Source organism: Oryzias latipes, chromosome 7 (assembly GCF_053564925.1).
Source record: "Oryzias latipes strain Hd-rR chromosome 7, Olatipes_Hd-rR_3.1".
Lineage (NCBI taxonomy): Eukaryota > Metazoa > Chordata > Actinopteri > Beloniformes > Adrianichthyidae > Oryzias > Oryzias latipes.
In genome coordinates this window covers 28,909,858-28,925,028 of record NC_136243.1, presented here as the reverse complement: position 1 = coordinate 28,925,028, position 15,171 = coordinate 28,909,858, and the positions used below count along the sequence as shown (strand labels likewise).

The 15,171-nt window shown below is 35.2% G+C and overlaps 1 protein-coding gene across 1 annotated transcript; it reads right to left on the bottom strand.

The window, feature by feature from the left end:
• Positions 1–1,400: 1,400 nt before the first annotated feature.
• sgk2a (serum/glucocorticoid regulated kinase 2a) lies at positions 1,401–14,327 on the bottom strand. Its single transcript, XM_004070336.5, has 13 exons — positions 14,114–14,327; positions 12,234–12,303; positions 11,324–11,385; positions 8,403–8,460; positions 7,721–7,804; positions 6,436–6,567; positions 5,441–5,553; positions 5,324–5,360; positions 5,169–5,255; positions 4,362–4,457; positions 3,838–3,993; positions 3,499–3,588; positions 1,401–3,064 (listed from the first exon to the last, which is right to left on the bottom strand). Exons 2-13 carry the CDS (start codon positions 12,246–12,248, stop codon positions 2,909–2,911), a joined length of 1,086 nt encoding a protein of 361 aa, XP_004070384.1. The 5' UTR covers positions 12,249–12,303; positions 14,114–14,327; the 3' UTR covers positions 1,401–2,908.
• Positions 14,328–15,171: the final 844 nt, after the last annotated feature.

The window sequence follows — 15,171 nt, the reverse complement described above, 5'->3', positions numbered from 1 at the left end:
CTAACACCCATTCGACTATAATTATCTTTGAGCATAGTAATATTAAATTAATAACCACATTAAGCTGAATAATATTTTTGAAACCTATATAAATCAATCTAAAAATTTTTGGAATTTTAAATTTCTTTTGTTACTCTTCACCCACATATAAACGTAATTTTATATAATTTCGATTTCTATTAAGAATATATATCATTTTAAAAGATAAAATAAGTTGAACAGCCATGTCGGTCATTTTTATATTTACAACTGTATTTCGATAACCGTGCAGATCATAAAAGATGGGGCACGTGCTGCATGCATGCAAACTACTCTAATCGTTAAGTGCTTTTGTCCATCATTATCTGATAAACATAATAAATACAATGGGCTACATTTGTACAAGCTCATGCAAGTAACATTTATAAATATTTCAAATTAAAAGCTTCAAATTCCAGAAAATATTGTAAAGATTATTATTTTATATATATATATATATATATATATATATATATATATATATATATATATATATATATATATATATATATATATATATATATATATATATATATATATATATATATATATATATATATATATTTTTTTTTTTTTTAACCAAAAAAATGCTTTTGTTTTTAGACATATATATATTAACACTGTCTGGTAAGTTAACATATGAATTTGCAGGAGTGTCCCTAAAGAATTTCACTTGACAAACGTGAGTTGTTTTACATATTACTCATCTGAAAAACAGAAAGCAGTACAAATGTGACTTTTTTTAAGTATGCTACCTCATGTACGAGTTCATTCACACAATATCTTCAGCAGTAATATCTTGAAAGGTACAGGGGACCAGTGGGACTCGAGTTTTGTTTTAAAGCTAACTGTTTTGAACAAGAGGGAGACAAAAGCAACAAATCAGCGTAGTCCTTCTGTGCTGAAAATAAAAATTTAAGAACACACAATAATACTGAAATCACAATATCTTGATTTAAGAAGTACTGCTGTTACTGTCAAAAAAGATTTTTAGTGTGCCGTTTGATAGAAACAAATTCTAGAATTGTGAGTTTGGAGTTTTTTTATTGTATTTTTATAATGCGCCTACTGTTGGATAAAATAAAAAGCAAAAATAAAATAAAAATTGAAAAAAATCAGAACGTACACGTCGAGCAGTACAGGCAAAGACAATTAAACCCCACTAAAAAAAAAGTACCAGTACTTACATTTCTTAACTATTCTCTGTTGCACATAAAATTGCACTTTTAGTTATAATTTCAAATTATGTTGGAAGAGAAATTTCCTTAATTGTTGGCGGTTTTTATAAGACTGTAGAAATTGCTACAACTAAAATTTCTGAATGTTTGAATTGTTTAGGTCTTGGGTCACGAATGAGGCCAGTAATTGGCGTGCATAACCAGTGACATGTCACAATATGTTCTTTATTCAAAAGTACATGACAATATTTTGACACCTGCTTGATTTATTTACAGGTTTTCTATATACACAGTCACACATGGATTTTTGCTATGAATGTCCTCAGTCCACTGCTGGCGTCCGACCGGGTCACCGGTTATGAAAAGCACCAACAGATCTGTTTACTGTAATTGTCTAGAAGAGTCAGGTACACAGAGTTCTAGCTTGAAAGGTTAGCGCGGCCAGGAGTCTGTTTGTTGCCTGTCAAGGAGCCTGACAGAAGTAGAACCTGCAACCATTTTTTAACAAAACGTACAAATTTCACTAGACATTTATTTAAGAAAATTGGGATAAAAAAAACATACAATATCTGTTGTCCAACACATCTTATCACAATACACATGAACTTATCACATCATTTGCTGTACATTCATTCACACATCTGACACAGTTTCTTCATTTCAACAACACTGTTCCTCTAAATCTAAATGAACAAATCTACTTGTTTACAGTCTAAAACATCTATTAAAAGAAACTTCTGACATTTTATTTATGAAAACAGAATATATATTAATAATAGAAATTGTACTAATATATGTCTGGACTGCAACTGTACATGGAGTATTTATTCTACATCATTGCACATACGGAAAAAGCATTTCTCAAACAACAGTTTTGTGATGAGCAGCAACCACTGCGTCACAACGTCTATTGATTACAGTTCATTTGAGCATCTCCTGGGATTTTACTCATAAGTATGAACAAAAGCCATCTTTAATAGAGTATGAAAAGGGTAAAAAGGTCAAGTTTGAGCTATTGATGCCATTTGTGATTTTGTCCCCTGTGACATGTTAGATTAAAAGTCTCCCATTTGTATTTTTAAATAAGCATCTAATTTCCAGATATTCTTCTCTAAGTCATATAGTAAAATGCAGAATTTTGCTCAAATTTAATGAGAAATAATGGAGACAAATTTTAGTAAAGATCATGTTTTCCTATTTTGCTGTCTCTTTTAATTATTTTCAAAATGATGCACTATAATAAAGTGAATGTATAAAGAAACTAATCTTGTGTAAATCCAGTGTTTTGTGTTCGTTGGTCTAGCAATAATAGGAGAGCTAGATTTCAATGTGTTAACCAATTAGACTGAATACACTGTTGGAAATACCTTTTTTTCATGTATCATAGTCTGTTACTCAAAAACTTCCACCAAAAAGAAAAACTATTACCGTAAATAAAATCTAATGAGTTTAAAGATTCTGCTTTAATAGCTGGCTTTGTCTTTGTGTTGAAATTTCTAAAAGTAAGTCACATAATGTGTTTAACTCTAAATGTCTCCATCCTCCTCCGTCTCCCTCTCTGCTTCACGCCCTAAAGGATGCCGGCAGAGTCACATGAGGAGCTGCGATATTTGTGAGGTCCAAACTCCGGGGAGTGATGACTCCCTACTCCAACATAAGCTTGTTTGTTTTTTTTCACGTTAATACAAGACGACAGTCAGGGACTATGCGCCTCACAGAAAGCTGTCTTCTGTAGCAACAAAGGAGAAACCATGGAATGCGTTGCTGGAGCTGAAACTGGCGTTGAGGTCTGGGGTCTGACTGACTGAGTTTGGAACCATTTCCCTGGTGAACTCTGGATCAATGTTCTGAGTGTCGGCAGGGCCTCGCTGAAAATGCAGAAACATTTTTAATAAGTTACGGTTTAGAACTCCTTTCATATATAAAAAACATCAGTGGGCAAAAAACGAGGAAATAAAATTATGAATGACGAAGCCTTCGTGTTTTGTGAAGGCAAATATAAATGTAACGTTAAACTTTTCTTGTCTGCTCACAGACTTGCTTCAGGATTAGTTCTAGGTTTTATCTGTGATAAAATGTCAGCTGATGAAAGGAAATATTTGACATTTAAGTCTGAGTTGAAGTAAAAAAAATGACAAATATAAGAATGTCGCCTCTCAGCTGATACGTTAGTGAATTAAGCTGTGGTCCTGTTACTCCCTGCATTTTAGAATCAAAATAAATAAAGACAAAATGTTCGTTTTGTATTAATGTGTTAATGGAGACGGATTGGAGAGCCGAGAGAAAGTCTGAAACTACTTACCACATTGGGATTGTAAGGAGGAGTAATTCTCTTGTGGTAAAGGTCATCCCAGTTGATTGGAGTAAAAAAAGAGTGGTTCTTTATTTCCAGCTGTAGTTGGAACAGAGATTAGAGATGTTAAAGTTCCTACAAAACAAGCAAAATTTCAACGTAACAATCTTCTTTTTTTTTTTTTTTTACACCTATACAATGTTTAGTAAACTCAGAAGTTGAACTAAATGAGTCTTATTACATTTATTTGCATTTACTTTGAATTTCCTTAGTGTATGTAATTTGCACTAGTGCACATTTATTTAATGAGAAGTGAAAACTTTTTTTTTTTCGGTGAAAGTTACTTACAAAGTCAGCAATAGACCCGAGACGTCTGTGCGGGTCTTTCTGCAGAAGACCCACGAGCAGAGAGCGGATGGCCTCTGACTTTCCCGGTGGCAGAAACAGCGGCTTGTGGAGGATCCCGTCATACATCTCACCCACGTCACGGCTGTAGAAGGGAGGCTAAAATCACCATCAATTGAGGGTGAACATTGTTGAGTGTTCTACACGTATGAAAACGTTGCAAAGCCATCACTGTCAGCTTACAAATACTTGGATTTACTTAGAGAAACCTCCCAAATGCAAACAATTGTTAGTATTAAAAGAATGTGTCCAAAAGAATCAGAGAGGAAAAACGCAGAACTGCATTGTGGTAATAAAACCATTTCTATTTATCGAGTTTGATTTTAAAAAACAATTACCGGTATATAATCACAGAAAGAATATATAAAAATGTAAGGAAGGTTTAAAGAATAAACCTTCTGTCATTTTGGTCAAAAATTGGAAACTAAGTAGCTTTTGAAGGCACATCCAGAAACATAAACACCTACCAGGCTATAGACCATCTCATAAAGAACTGCTCCCAGACACCACCAGTCCACCGTCCTGTCATATGGTTCTTTACGGAGAACCTCTGGTGCCAGATACTGAACAAAGAACGCAAAAAAAAAAAGAGAATAAATCAGAGACAGAGAATCTATAGTGATGACAAAGAAGAAGAAAAAATCTATAGTGATGACAAAGAAGAAGAAAAAATCTATAGTGATGACAAAGAAGAAGAAAAAAAACACTTCAAACATCCACTCCAATTCAAATTGTGTTTTTGAACTGTTTTGGGGCATTTTTCTGATGATGGAAGACGTATATTAAGAAAATTAAGCTCAAAATTGCACTACTGAGTATTTTTTTAATTCAAATTTTTGAAAATCAGGAGCAGCGAGAAAAAAAAGCCATTTCAACAATTTCTACTGCCACTCTATAAAAACTATCCATTTTCCCAACCCGCTTTGTCGCTTTCGGGGTTGCTGGGGCCTGTCCCAGCTGCTGTTGGGCGAACAGACGCCCAGAGAGAACCCATGCATGCACAAGGAGAGCATGCAAACTCCACACAGTAAGGTCCCCGTCGGGATTCTAGCTGTGAAGCAAGAGCACCGCCATGCAGCCCGCTCCGTAAAAACCATGCAGCCCGCTCCGTAAAAACCATATCCGGTAAAACAACACCGGCACAGTCATAATTAAAAGACTAGTGGGAACACATTAAAAATAGATCAAAACATGACCGGAGTGCGACTTTAACGGCTGTTCAGACAGCTAAAGTCCATTCTAACACCAATGTGGCTCCTTCATGAATGTTGTACCTCTGGAGTGCCACAGAACGTTGTCGTTGTTCCTTCTGGCTCCACACCTTCTTTACAGAGTCCAAAATCTGTCAGCACCACATGACCCTGCACAAAAAAAAAAACCATGAACACATGCACCAAATACACACGGAGGAATGTTTCTACCAACTTACCTGAGAATCTAAAAGAATATTTTCTGGCTTCAAATCTCTGAGGGGAAAAAAAAGAACCAGTTGGTCACAAACAGAATTCCAAAATACATCGTCCTGAACTCCGTTAGTTTTTCCAACCTGTAGACGATGTTGAGAGAGTGAAGGTAGCCGATTGCGCTTGCAACTTCAGCTGCATAGAACCGCGCTCTGGGCTCTGAGAAACACCTTTCTCTCTGCAGGTGGAAGAACAGCTGAAGAGAAACAAACCCAGAAATTACAAAAAGGTTTAAAACGAGTTTAGTGATGGAATCTAAACAGATAAAAGGATGGAATTAAAATAAAACTGAATCAGGAAGAAACAGAAATGACACAGAAAGCCAAAAATGATAACATTTAATCATCAATTAGTAAATACAAATAAATAAGATTCAAAAATATAATGTACGATATTGTCACACAGCCACTATGTTACATTTTATGCATATTGCATGGATGAAAATTGATCATATCTGTGAAATTTTCACAGATATGAATCCAGGAAAAAGTGCAAATAAAACAAGAAAAGAACACGTAAATCAACATAAGAGCCACACAAAACGCCGCAAAATGTGCATGAACCGTGCGCTTTTAACATGCGATTTGTGTGTCAATTACATAATTTTAATGTGATATGTACGCAGTATACGGGATATAAAAGTTATACATCGGTGGTACATGCGTACAAAGTCAGTCCGACATATATGGAACGGTCATGGTTTGTCGTATGCATCCTGCAAAAAATTAGGTATAATTGCTCAAGATTTATGTAATAATTGCGTATAAACTACATCAGATGCACATCGACATCACATCGATGAATGATGAACACAAGAAACACTTGTGAATTACGCATTTCATGCATGAATGACAAAAAACAGAAAGTTAATGCATAAAAGTCTATGTAGTGGCTGCGTGACAAAATTACTAACAAAGTTCGATATGTTCATTTTAAAATTTGACATTTGAGTTGAAATGTTTTTATGTACTTTTTCATTCAATTCAAAACTTTATTTTCTAAATTCAAAATGTCTGCAAAAAGGCAAATACACATACCGGTACATATCCATTTATTGAATTTACTGCTAAGCGGTTACCTCTCCACCGTTGACGTAGTCAAGAACAAAGTAAAGCTTCTCTGACGTCTGAAAGGAATAGTGGAGCCGAACCAGAAACGGATGTTTCAGACTCTTCAGCAGAACGTTTCTCTCAGCCATGATGTTCTTTTGCTGCATAGAAAAAAGAACATCTTTCAGTGCATTTCCAGCAAAATAATAAATAAATCGACTCTATAGACGTGGTTGGACTTTAAGAAAATGTTTAATCTCTGATTAAAAGAAAAAAAATTCATCCTTTGGACTGTAGAACATATACATAGGATGAAAGAATCCCTTCTATAGAATGTGTCATTTTTCCCTGCATGACCGAATGTCTTCCAACCACCCGCACCTCAAAGGGATTCTGCTGCATCATGCTCTCCGTTTGTTTTCATTTGGTTGAATGCTTTATAGCACTGCGTGACAATGTTCCCTTTTACTGTAGATGATACTGTAAACATTCCAGAACACAGAAATCACACACCATGTAAATGTATTTTTCTGTATCCTGTTTGTGCTAAAACAAGGTGTGTGTGGGCTTAACATACATGTTACCTATTTTCAGATGGTCAGTTTTTATTGATTATAGTTGAAAGAAGAATTGTTCAAAAGATAAAGATCCATTCTTTACTCAAGTTCGTTGCAAGCTGGAAGAGAAACCATCATTCCAGACATCATTTATGAATCAAATTCCATAGAATGTAGGATGATGAAATGCCTTTTAGACTAAACTCTTCCTCATGTGGTAAAATAAGCTTTTTCAAGGTCAGAATTGAAATGTCAGACAATGATTGGAACAGATCATGCATTTCACTGAGGCAGAAAAAAAATAGCTTTAGGTGAGAGGATTCATGTTTTTGATCCGACATTTTTTTCTCCTGTGTTGCTCAGCAAACATAAAGCTGGTTAAGTGTTGTAAAATGTGTTCTTTGAACTGAACAAACAGAAGATTAGATAAGATTCAGATCCTGTTGCTGGTCAGGAGACTGTTTACTAATATCTGTCTAAGTTACTGACTCACCGGACAAACCAAACACACACTTTTCTGTGAACTGTTTAAATACCGTGATCGAGTGGTTTACTTTATTAGGTTGTTGGACTGCAGGGCTTTTGTCAATAAGTTGCATGTTAATAGGTTGCACTTTAAAGGGACACAAATACAACATTTTTCTTTGACTGGTGAGGAAATAGTTCATTAGATCCACCTAAAAGCTGCAAAGTGTTTCCGTTTTGAGCTCATTCCCCTGCTGTGGTTTCACACAGATGAACAGAATGAAATGCAAACCTCTTTCTTCTTCAGGATGATTTTCTTCTGCAGCACTTTGACGGCGTAGAACTTGTTGTCAGCCTTCAGCTTGGCGAGCAGGACCTGCATGGAGGTTTGCTTATTAGAGGGTTTGTTTGGTAAATATCCTGCACCAGCATGGGGACACGCTGCTCTGCAGTCAGGCATTTTTACCAAAGAGCTCCACCGATGAGTGATCAGTGGAAACAGATGATACTGAGAAATATGATACAAAGAAACAAGCATTCTCATAAAATGATTGCTATCATTTTGGTTTTTGGGAATAAAATTTATATTATTGTGATTTTTTGGAAAAAAACGAGGTCCTCAGTGAACTGCAGAGTTAATGATTGGTGGAGCAGGAAGCACATTTTAAGCAGATAGAAGTTGCCACACAAGACTCCCTCTGACCAATGTCAGCAGTAGGTCACCGTCATGCTCATTTCCACTCCTAATCTTTTACATAATACAATGTGAGAGCAGCAGCTTTGGTTTTATGCATAGATCAGTGTTAATTTACAAAAGCAACCATTTAAACAAGCAAAAATATGACATTTCACCTCCCCAAACTAAAGTCAGCCAGGGAGTCTGCGCTAGTCAATGTATGAACGGAATGACTAACGAGAATTTGCATTTAAAAAAACAAAAACAAGGAGATGTAGGAAAACAAGTGGAGAGTTACCTTTCCAAAGGTCCCTTTACCAATGACAGCCAAGAAGTCAAAGTCAGTCGGTCTGGCGCTAAAGTAAAACACAAAATATTCATATAAAAACTTTTCTTTTTTTTTAGGTACACAATTACATAAAGGGCCCAAAAACTTAAACATGTGGAAGTATAGCACAAACATCTGAAAGAAAATTATCTTCCATTAAGGTGACCAGAAATGTGTGCCTCATTCAGTAGTTTTCTAGATTTCTCTATAAAATTCACCTTAAAAGCTATAAAAATAAAACCTTGGAAGATCAAAATCCTAATTTATCTTTATGGGAAACTAATACCACCTTTCTAAGATTTAAATATATCCACCTTTAAGAGGAAATGAAGTTGTTAAACTGTGGGAGGAGGTGACTATTTTGACGACAACACCAGAAGTGTTGTCGTTTCAAAAGTTGGTTTTAAAAAATGATCTAATTTTGCCGAAATTTCATGAAAACGAGTCATTGAAAAAAAAAATTCTGGAAGAAAAAATAAAATTAAGTTAAACCTTTTTGGAACTAAGGGTTTTTGTTTATCAACCTGGTGGTGGTAAGCTCATGGTCTGGGCCACTGTATTTTAAAATGTTGCCAAATGAGTTAAATTTAGAGGAAAACAAACCATTCTCCTCTATTCATGATACTTAAATGTTGTCTTCAATGAATTTGATATTATGCAGCTCATCCGAAATTGCTGGGCAAAGACTTGAATAGTCTAATATTATATATTATAAAATTAATTGCAGTAATAAATTGTTCAAATGTCACAATTATTGATACAAATGATTGAAGTTTTAAATGGAAACTATAATTTATATTTTATTTTGCAATGATTTGTTCTTAACAAAGTTCATTTTAGTTGTCCAGGTAGACAAATACACTTGTCCGCACATTCAATCTGAGATTTAATTAGGTCATTATAGTTATTTAATTATTCTCTTCTCTGCCTAAAAAGTGAGTCTAGCTTCAATAATAGTTAACCCCTTCATGCCTAAATTTTCTTACAATCATAATAAAAATATATTCTTCCAGGTTTTTTTCCCATTCAATTAAGTGGAGTTCTGGATTAAGGATTGAAAGGGTTAAAGTTATCTCTGTAACCCGTCTCGCCTGCAGAACAGGCCCCTCCATGTGGCCGCCCGCCCCTCGGGCAGGTCACGGAGGTCAGCGTTCATCGTGTTCAGCAGGAGGATTGTTTTCATCACACAAATCTCGCTGAACTGTTGTAAAACAAGCTCGAGAGGAGAATCAAATGACACCTGGAGCCACCTTTTCTGTTCAATTCCCCCAGCACACCCTCTTTACCACCTCCATCTAATCCAGTGAACTGTAAAATGAAATGAGGAGCGATTATTTTTATAACCCTTCAGGGATCGCGACAAAGATTAAACAGGTGTTATGTAAAGGGAAAGTTGTGATGCTGCTGTCACTCAGCTGATCCCAGTGTCAGTCTGCTGTGTTTAGGAGCATAGAAATGCTTCCCTTTGATGTACTAAAGGAAATAAAACCAACAAATGCTTGATGCGCTCATAGTTATCTCTGAGTAAAACTGAGCACGGATCATAGGAGAGCCTTCTCTGCCATAAGGAGTCCAGTGGATCACACAGTTTCACTTGAATAGCACTTTTTTTTCTGTGAGGTCATGTCCTTCCTAGCTTTCCTCACTTCATTGCACTTCACATTAAAGTGGGAATTACATGAAAAAAAAAATCATATGCAGCTAAAATCTTTAAGAACTGCAGTTTAAACTCATTAGGTTTGTAAATCTACGAATTCCTGGGATTTAGTTTCAGGAAGGAGAGGCCTTCTCCAGGCAACCTCTTCAAACAAACCACACTCGTTAAATCTTTTTCTGATAACGTGGTCATGAACATTAATTTTTAACATATTCCCTCAGGTCTACAGTCTAAGATTTAGCTTTAAATGTGTTATTAAATTGTTCATTTGTTCCAGAAATATGTATAAGATCTGATATGAGAAAGATGTTTGCTTCTTAATTGTTACAATGAATTCCTAAGAAAGTTACTGAAATCCATGACAAATATTTGAATATTTAATCATGTTTTGCTAACATCTGCTGATACTTCATACACTCTAAACTGTCCATGAGAGTTGAGCTGGTCTGACTCTTTAAACAGTCCTACATCATGCTTTTCTTAAGCCTTTCAGAGAAAACAAATTCCACATGAATATGATAAAATACTACCTTAGGCACACAAAAGAACAATTATTTAATGAACTATTAATTATTTTCACCGCTCATTTCCCTACACTCTTACACTACACTCTCTGAGGCTCCGCCTTTCGCTCCTTGTGGGTGCCGCCCATTTCATGACGTCAAACCTAAAGCCGGCCTCGGCAGCGTGTCTGCGTTTCTCCCAAACATCATTCCAACTTTTGCAAAGATGGATGTGCATAGAAAAGGAAAGCGTTGTAGCCAACCACAGCTAGTTCCACAGAGAAAGTGGCTGTTTGTGTTAGCCTGGGGGCGGAGCTGGCAGTGCAGACTCTTCCTGGAAGGGGCTGATGCTCAGAGAGCAGGTTTTATAGGAATGCTCAGAAATGCGTAGAATGGAGCAAAATACCGCTGTGGGGTTGTTTTTTGTCAGTAATAAACATTATAATACACTTAAAAGCTCAAAAAAGTTGATTTTGCATGGTTTAGGCCGTTTTAAGGAATAGGAGAAGGTCCAAATCACACTATGCGACACGTTAACACCACCCATTTATAGCTGGACACTGTCCTGAATAGAACGAGGCTGGAAAAAAAAAAACCTGATAACTGATGCTTTACAGACTCCTCATTTGCATAATTCAGTCTGTTAGTTTGATCAGCTGATTTTAGAATTTCATGAAAAATAAGTGTATGACTTTGACTACGTATGTGTCAGTGAGAAAAGGAAAACTCACTGAGGGTTTGCTGAAGGTCCCAGGTTGACATCACCGAGAGCAGAGGGGGAAGCTGATCGCAGCTGAGAAAAACACCACAAAAAACCACGTTTGGATAATCAAATCCTAAACATACAGATCATCAATTTACATTTACACTTGTATGTACTTTCAAAGCCATGCATTTTCGTTTGTTTTTAAATCATTTGAAAGTTACTTTGCCTTCTGTGTGATAATAATAATCATTTCAATGCTGCAGGGCGTAGTGAAGGTAAGAAACCCCGAAAAAATGTTAAAACTTCTGAGTTTTGAACATGAATCCTCACTGTAGTTCTTCATAAAATGTTTAGGGTAATTTTTTCTGTTCCTTCAGATATTTCAATATTTATTTATTTGCATTTTCATGACTTCAGCATTTTTATTGCATGAGGTAAACAAAATTTTTTTTAAATTTGGAGTTTAAGACAGAAAAAAAGGTTTAATTCCTGGTTTATTAAGAAAATTAGGAAGCTCATTAAAAATTTGAATTGTCCAGATTTTGCCAATGCCTATCCACGAATAAATTAAATACATTTATTACAATGTGATGCTGTTTAAGTCTAACTTTAATGCAGGGTTTTGAGTAAATTCTTAAATTTGAATGCGAGAAGCGAAAAAGGGGCTCAGATGATCATGGTGTCCAGTAATCTAATTAGAAAAAAAAGGACTTAACGTATTTAATACTTTGCAGAAATCATATTTTTCCCCTAAACATCAACATAAAGCAAAGTCAATAAATTATAAAACAACAGGACACAAATATTTCAGGTCTCCAGGTTTTGCTGATTTTAATTTGGTAAAACAAAGAAGATGTTTTGCATATTTGATTTGTGAAAAAAAATAGTCACGTCTTATATTATACATAACTGAAACCAAAAAAAAGTGTACTTACATTACTGTGTGCCATGGTTGTTACAATCGATATACCTGAAGATTCACCGGGGCATCAGTGATGGACCGCTCTGTGGGAGGAGAGTTTCAGTGTTTTTGGGGATTTCACTAACTTATGACAGGCTTAACACCTCACGTCTACTGAAATATGTCTGCGTGGGCATGTGTGTGTGTTTGTGGTTATGGAGATCAGCTGTTGACCTGTACATAACAGTCTACGGATTCAGAGGAACCAGTAAGTCTGGTTTGAGAGACATGAGTTGCTGAAACAACAAAACGCCAAAAGTGGGATGTCATGCTTTTTGTATGTGCCTATGTCTTTGCATTTTCTTGATTTCTTTACTTCTTTTAACTAAAATTGCCTAGCTTAAGGTCATATCACAACATTTCAAATGGATTCAAGTCCAAATGTACTTCTCGCCTATGCAGTAATGAACCGTCTGTGATGGTGCTGCAGCTGCAGAACACGAGGGCTTGAGCCTGAAATCAAATTATTCTGCTTTCAGGATTTATGGCAGAGTATTAATGAGTCTATGACAAACTATCCAGGTCAGGATGCAGCACAGCAGCCCCAGACCATCACGCTACCACTACCATGTTTGATGACTGTAAAATATTATTTTAAATGTGTACGTTTGCAAAAAGTTTCTTGTTATTACTCAGCAAAATATTGCTCAAGTGTTGGTATAACCAAACTGAATCAAACTGAATCATGCATTCTAATGGTCTCCTAAAGGAGATGTTGTGCTCTCACAATATCTAATTGACAAGTTAGTGGGACTAATGTTCCAACTTTCTCCAACAATGGCTCCCATTTTCTTTCTCCAACCCAGAAAAGCTTCTTGCCGGATATTTGTCAAGATTCGCTTTACCAGCAGTTCCTGACGTTTTATTCTCCATGGCAGAAGGAAATGTTGAAAAGAGAATTAAAAAAAACCCACCATGAATAAAATAACAAAATGACAAAAAATGTGATATATTGGTATTTTTGCCATATTCTTTTTACTTATGTACTTCTAGCATAAAACATGCTTAACACAGCTATATCGAAAAATGTTGCAAAAATTCATCTTTATGTATTTGTCTTTTATAATAAAAATCCTCATAAGAGGCCTAGTTTTTAAGTATTTACATTTCTAGTGCCTTTGACAGCATTTTATTCAAAAGAAAATGCGTAGACAAGATTGCTATTTTTCCAAATATCTGGTGACTGAAAAATAGCAATTATTTCTCTCTCTGGATATACACTCTTCATAATTTTTATGGAGCATTTAGTGAAAACATGTTAATACTTTGTAAGTAAACACCACATGAGGACACCTTTTGTCTTATCAGCACTAAGTCCAAGAAAACAGGTTCATTGTGATCAGTGCTCTTGGCAAAAGGTGATTTACACCTCGGACATTGCAGCTTTTAAATCAGCGTTGTTGTTGTTTTTTCAGGATTCTCCATGAATCTTCAAAAAAAATCAAATGACTAATTAGTGCTGAGTGCTGAACTATAAAGAGAAGTTTGTTTGGGTGCTAGAGCTCAGTAAAAAGAGACGTATTTAAACCAAAAATAACTCCGACATGTTTGGAGGACAAACACTTCTTTATCCTTAAAGGCGCAACATGTTTTAAGTGTTTTTAGGGAATTTTTAAAAAGCGTTATTGTTCCAACTTTTCTCACATTTGGAAAAAAAAAATCAAAATACATTAAAATTAAAGCATTATTCACAAATATCAGATTTATTTTAAATACAAGTACGACACAACACTTGAGCAGCAAAGCTAACATAAAAGCTTAGAAATTAGCAGTCGCAGTCATAAAAATGAACATTTTTAAACGGAATAAAGAATGATAATAAAAACAGGAGCGAAAAAAACTCAGTTTTCTTACTTGAGTGCAGAGAAAATCCGTCTGCTGACAGCCTACTTAGTTAAAAGATCTGTGGAGACTCAATGCAGACCCGAGGCGTCCTGTCTTTAAAAAAAGACAAACGTCACGAAGGACGGTCCACTGATCCAGGATGGGAGGGAATCAATGATAAAAAGTTGCCGAGCTCAAAAGGTAGGAGGCGGGGCCAGAGACCTGTGGGCGGGGCTGACTCCTCCTGCAGGTTTTCAAAATAAACAGGACTTTTTTTCAGTCCCCTTATTTAAATACCTTCTAGCTGCATAAACTCTACGTTTGTTAAAAAAAAAAAATCAGTAAACAAGTATGAGTTCAAGAGCGGCTACACAAAATCAATATCAGCACATCTGTCAATTTTTTTTATTTTTATTCTTTATTTATTTTAGGCACTTACACGTCTCGTGTCTTCTCCGGAAGTGGTGCTAAACCCTTCAAAAGAATATTTCGCAAAAAATAAAAAGCGTGATGTAAATATATGTGAATAAAAGTTCTTGTATTACTAAATTTGTTATCTTATTTACCATTATCTGTTCCTTCTGGTTGCAATTACTAATTGTATATTCTTGTTAATTCGCTGAATGTTAAGCAATGTTCTGTCATGTTTAATTGTTTAATCCTAAATAAAATTAGTAACAAAATTGAAAGCGCAATAAAGCTTGATTTATTTAAAACTTTACATATAGAAAGTCAGAGAGCATTAAAACAATTCAAAGCCAAAAAATAAATCTTGAAAAAATTAATTTAAAAAGACCCAGCAACATTTGAAAAACTATGTGAATATGGAAACCATTTGAAAAATATTAAAAATGTTTTTACCACAAACTATAGTTTTTAAAAATATACATAAGAGCAGATAATTACTGTTTTTAACATGAAAATAAATATTTAATTTACATAAATTTAAATGTGATTTATTTAGCTTGATTGTGACAAATAATTTACGTTTTTAGCGTTAGATTTTTGAGATTTTTTACAGAAATTCTAAGTAACTCATGGAGGGATGCCAAAACACCACCCTCCCTATTTGAGCACCGTTGTTCTCA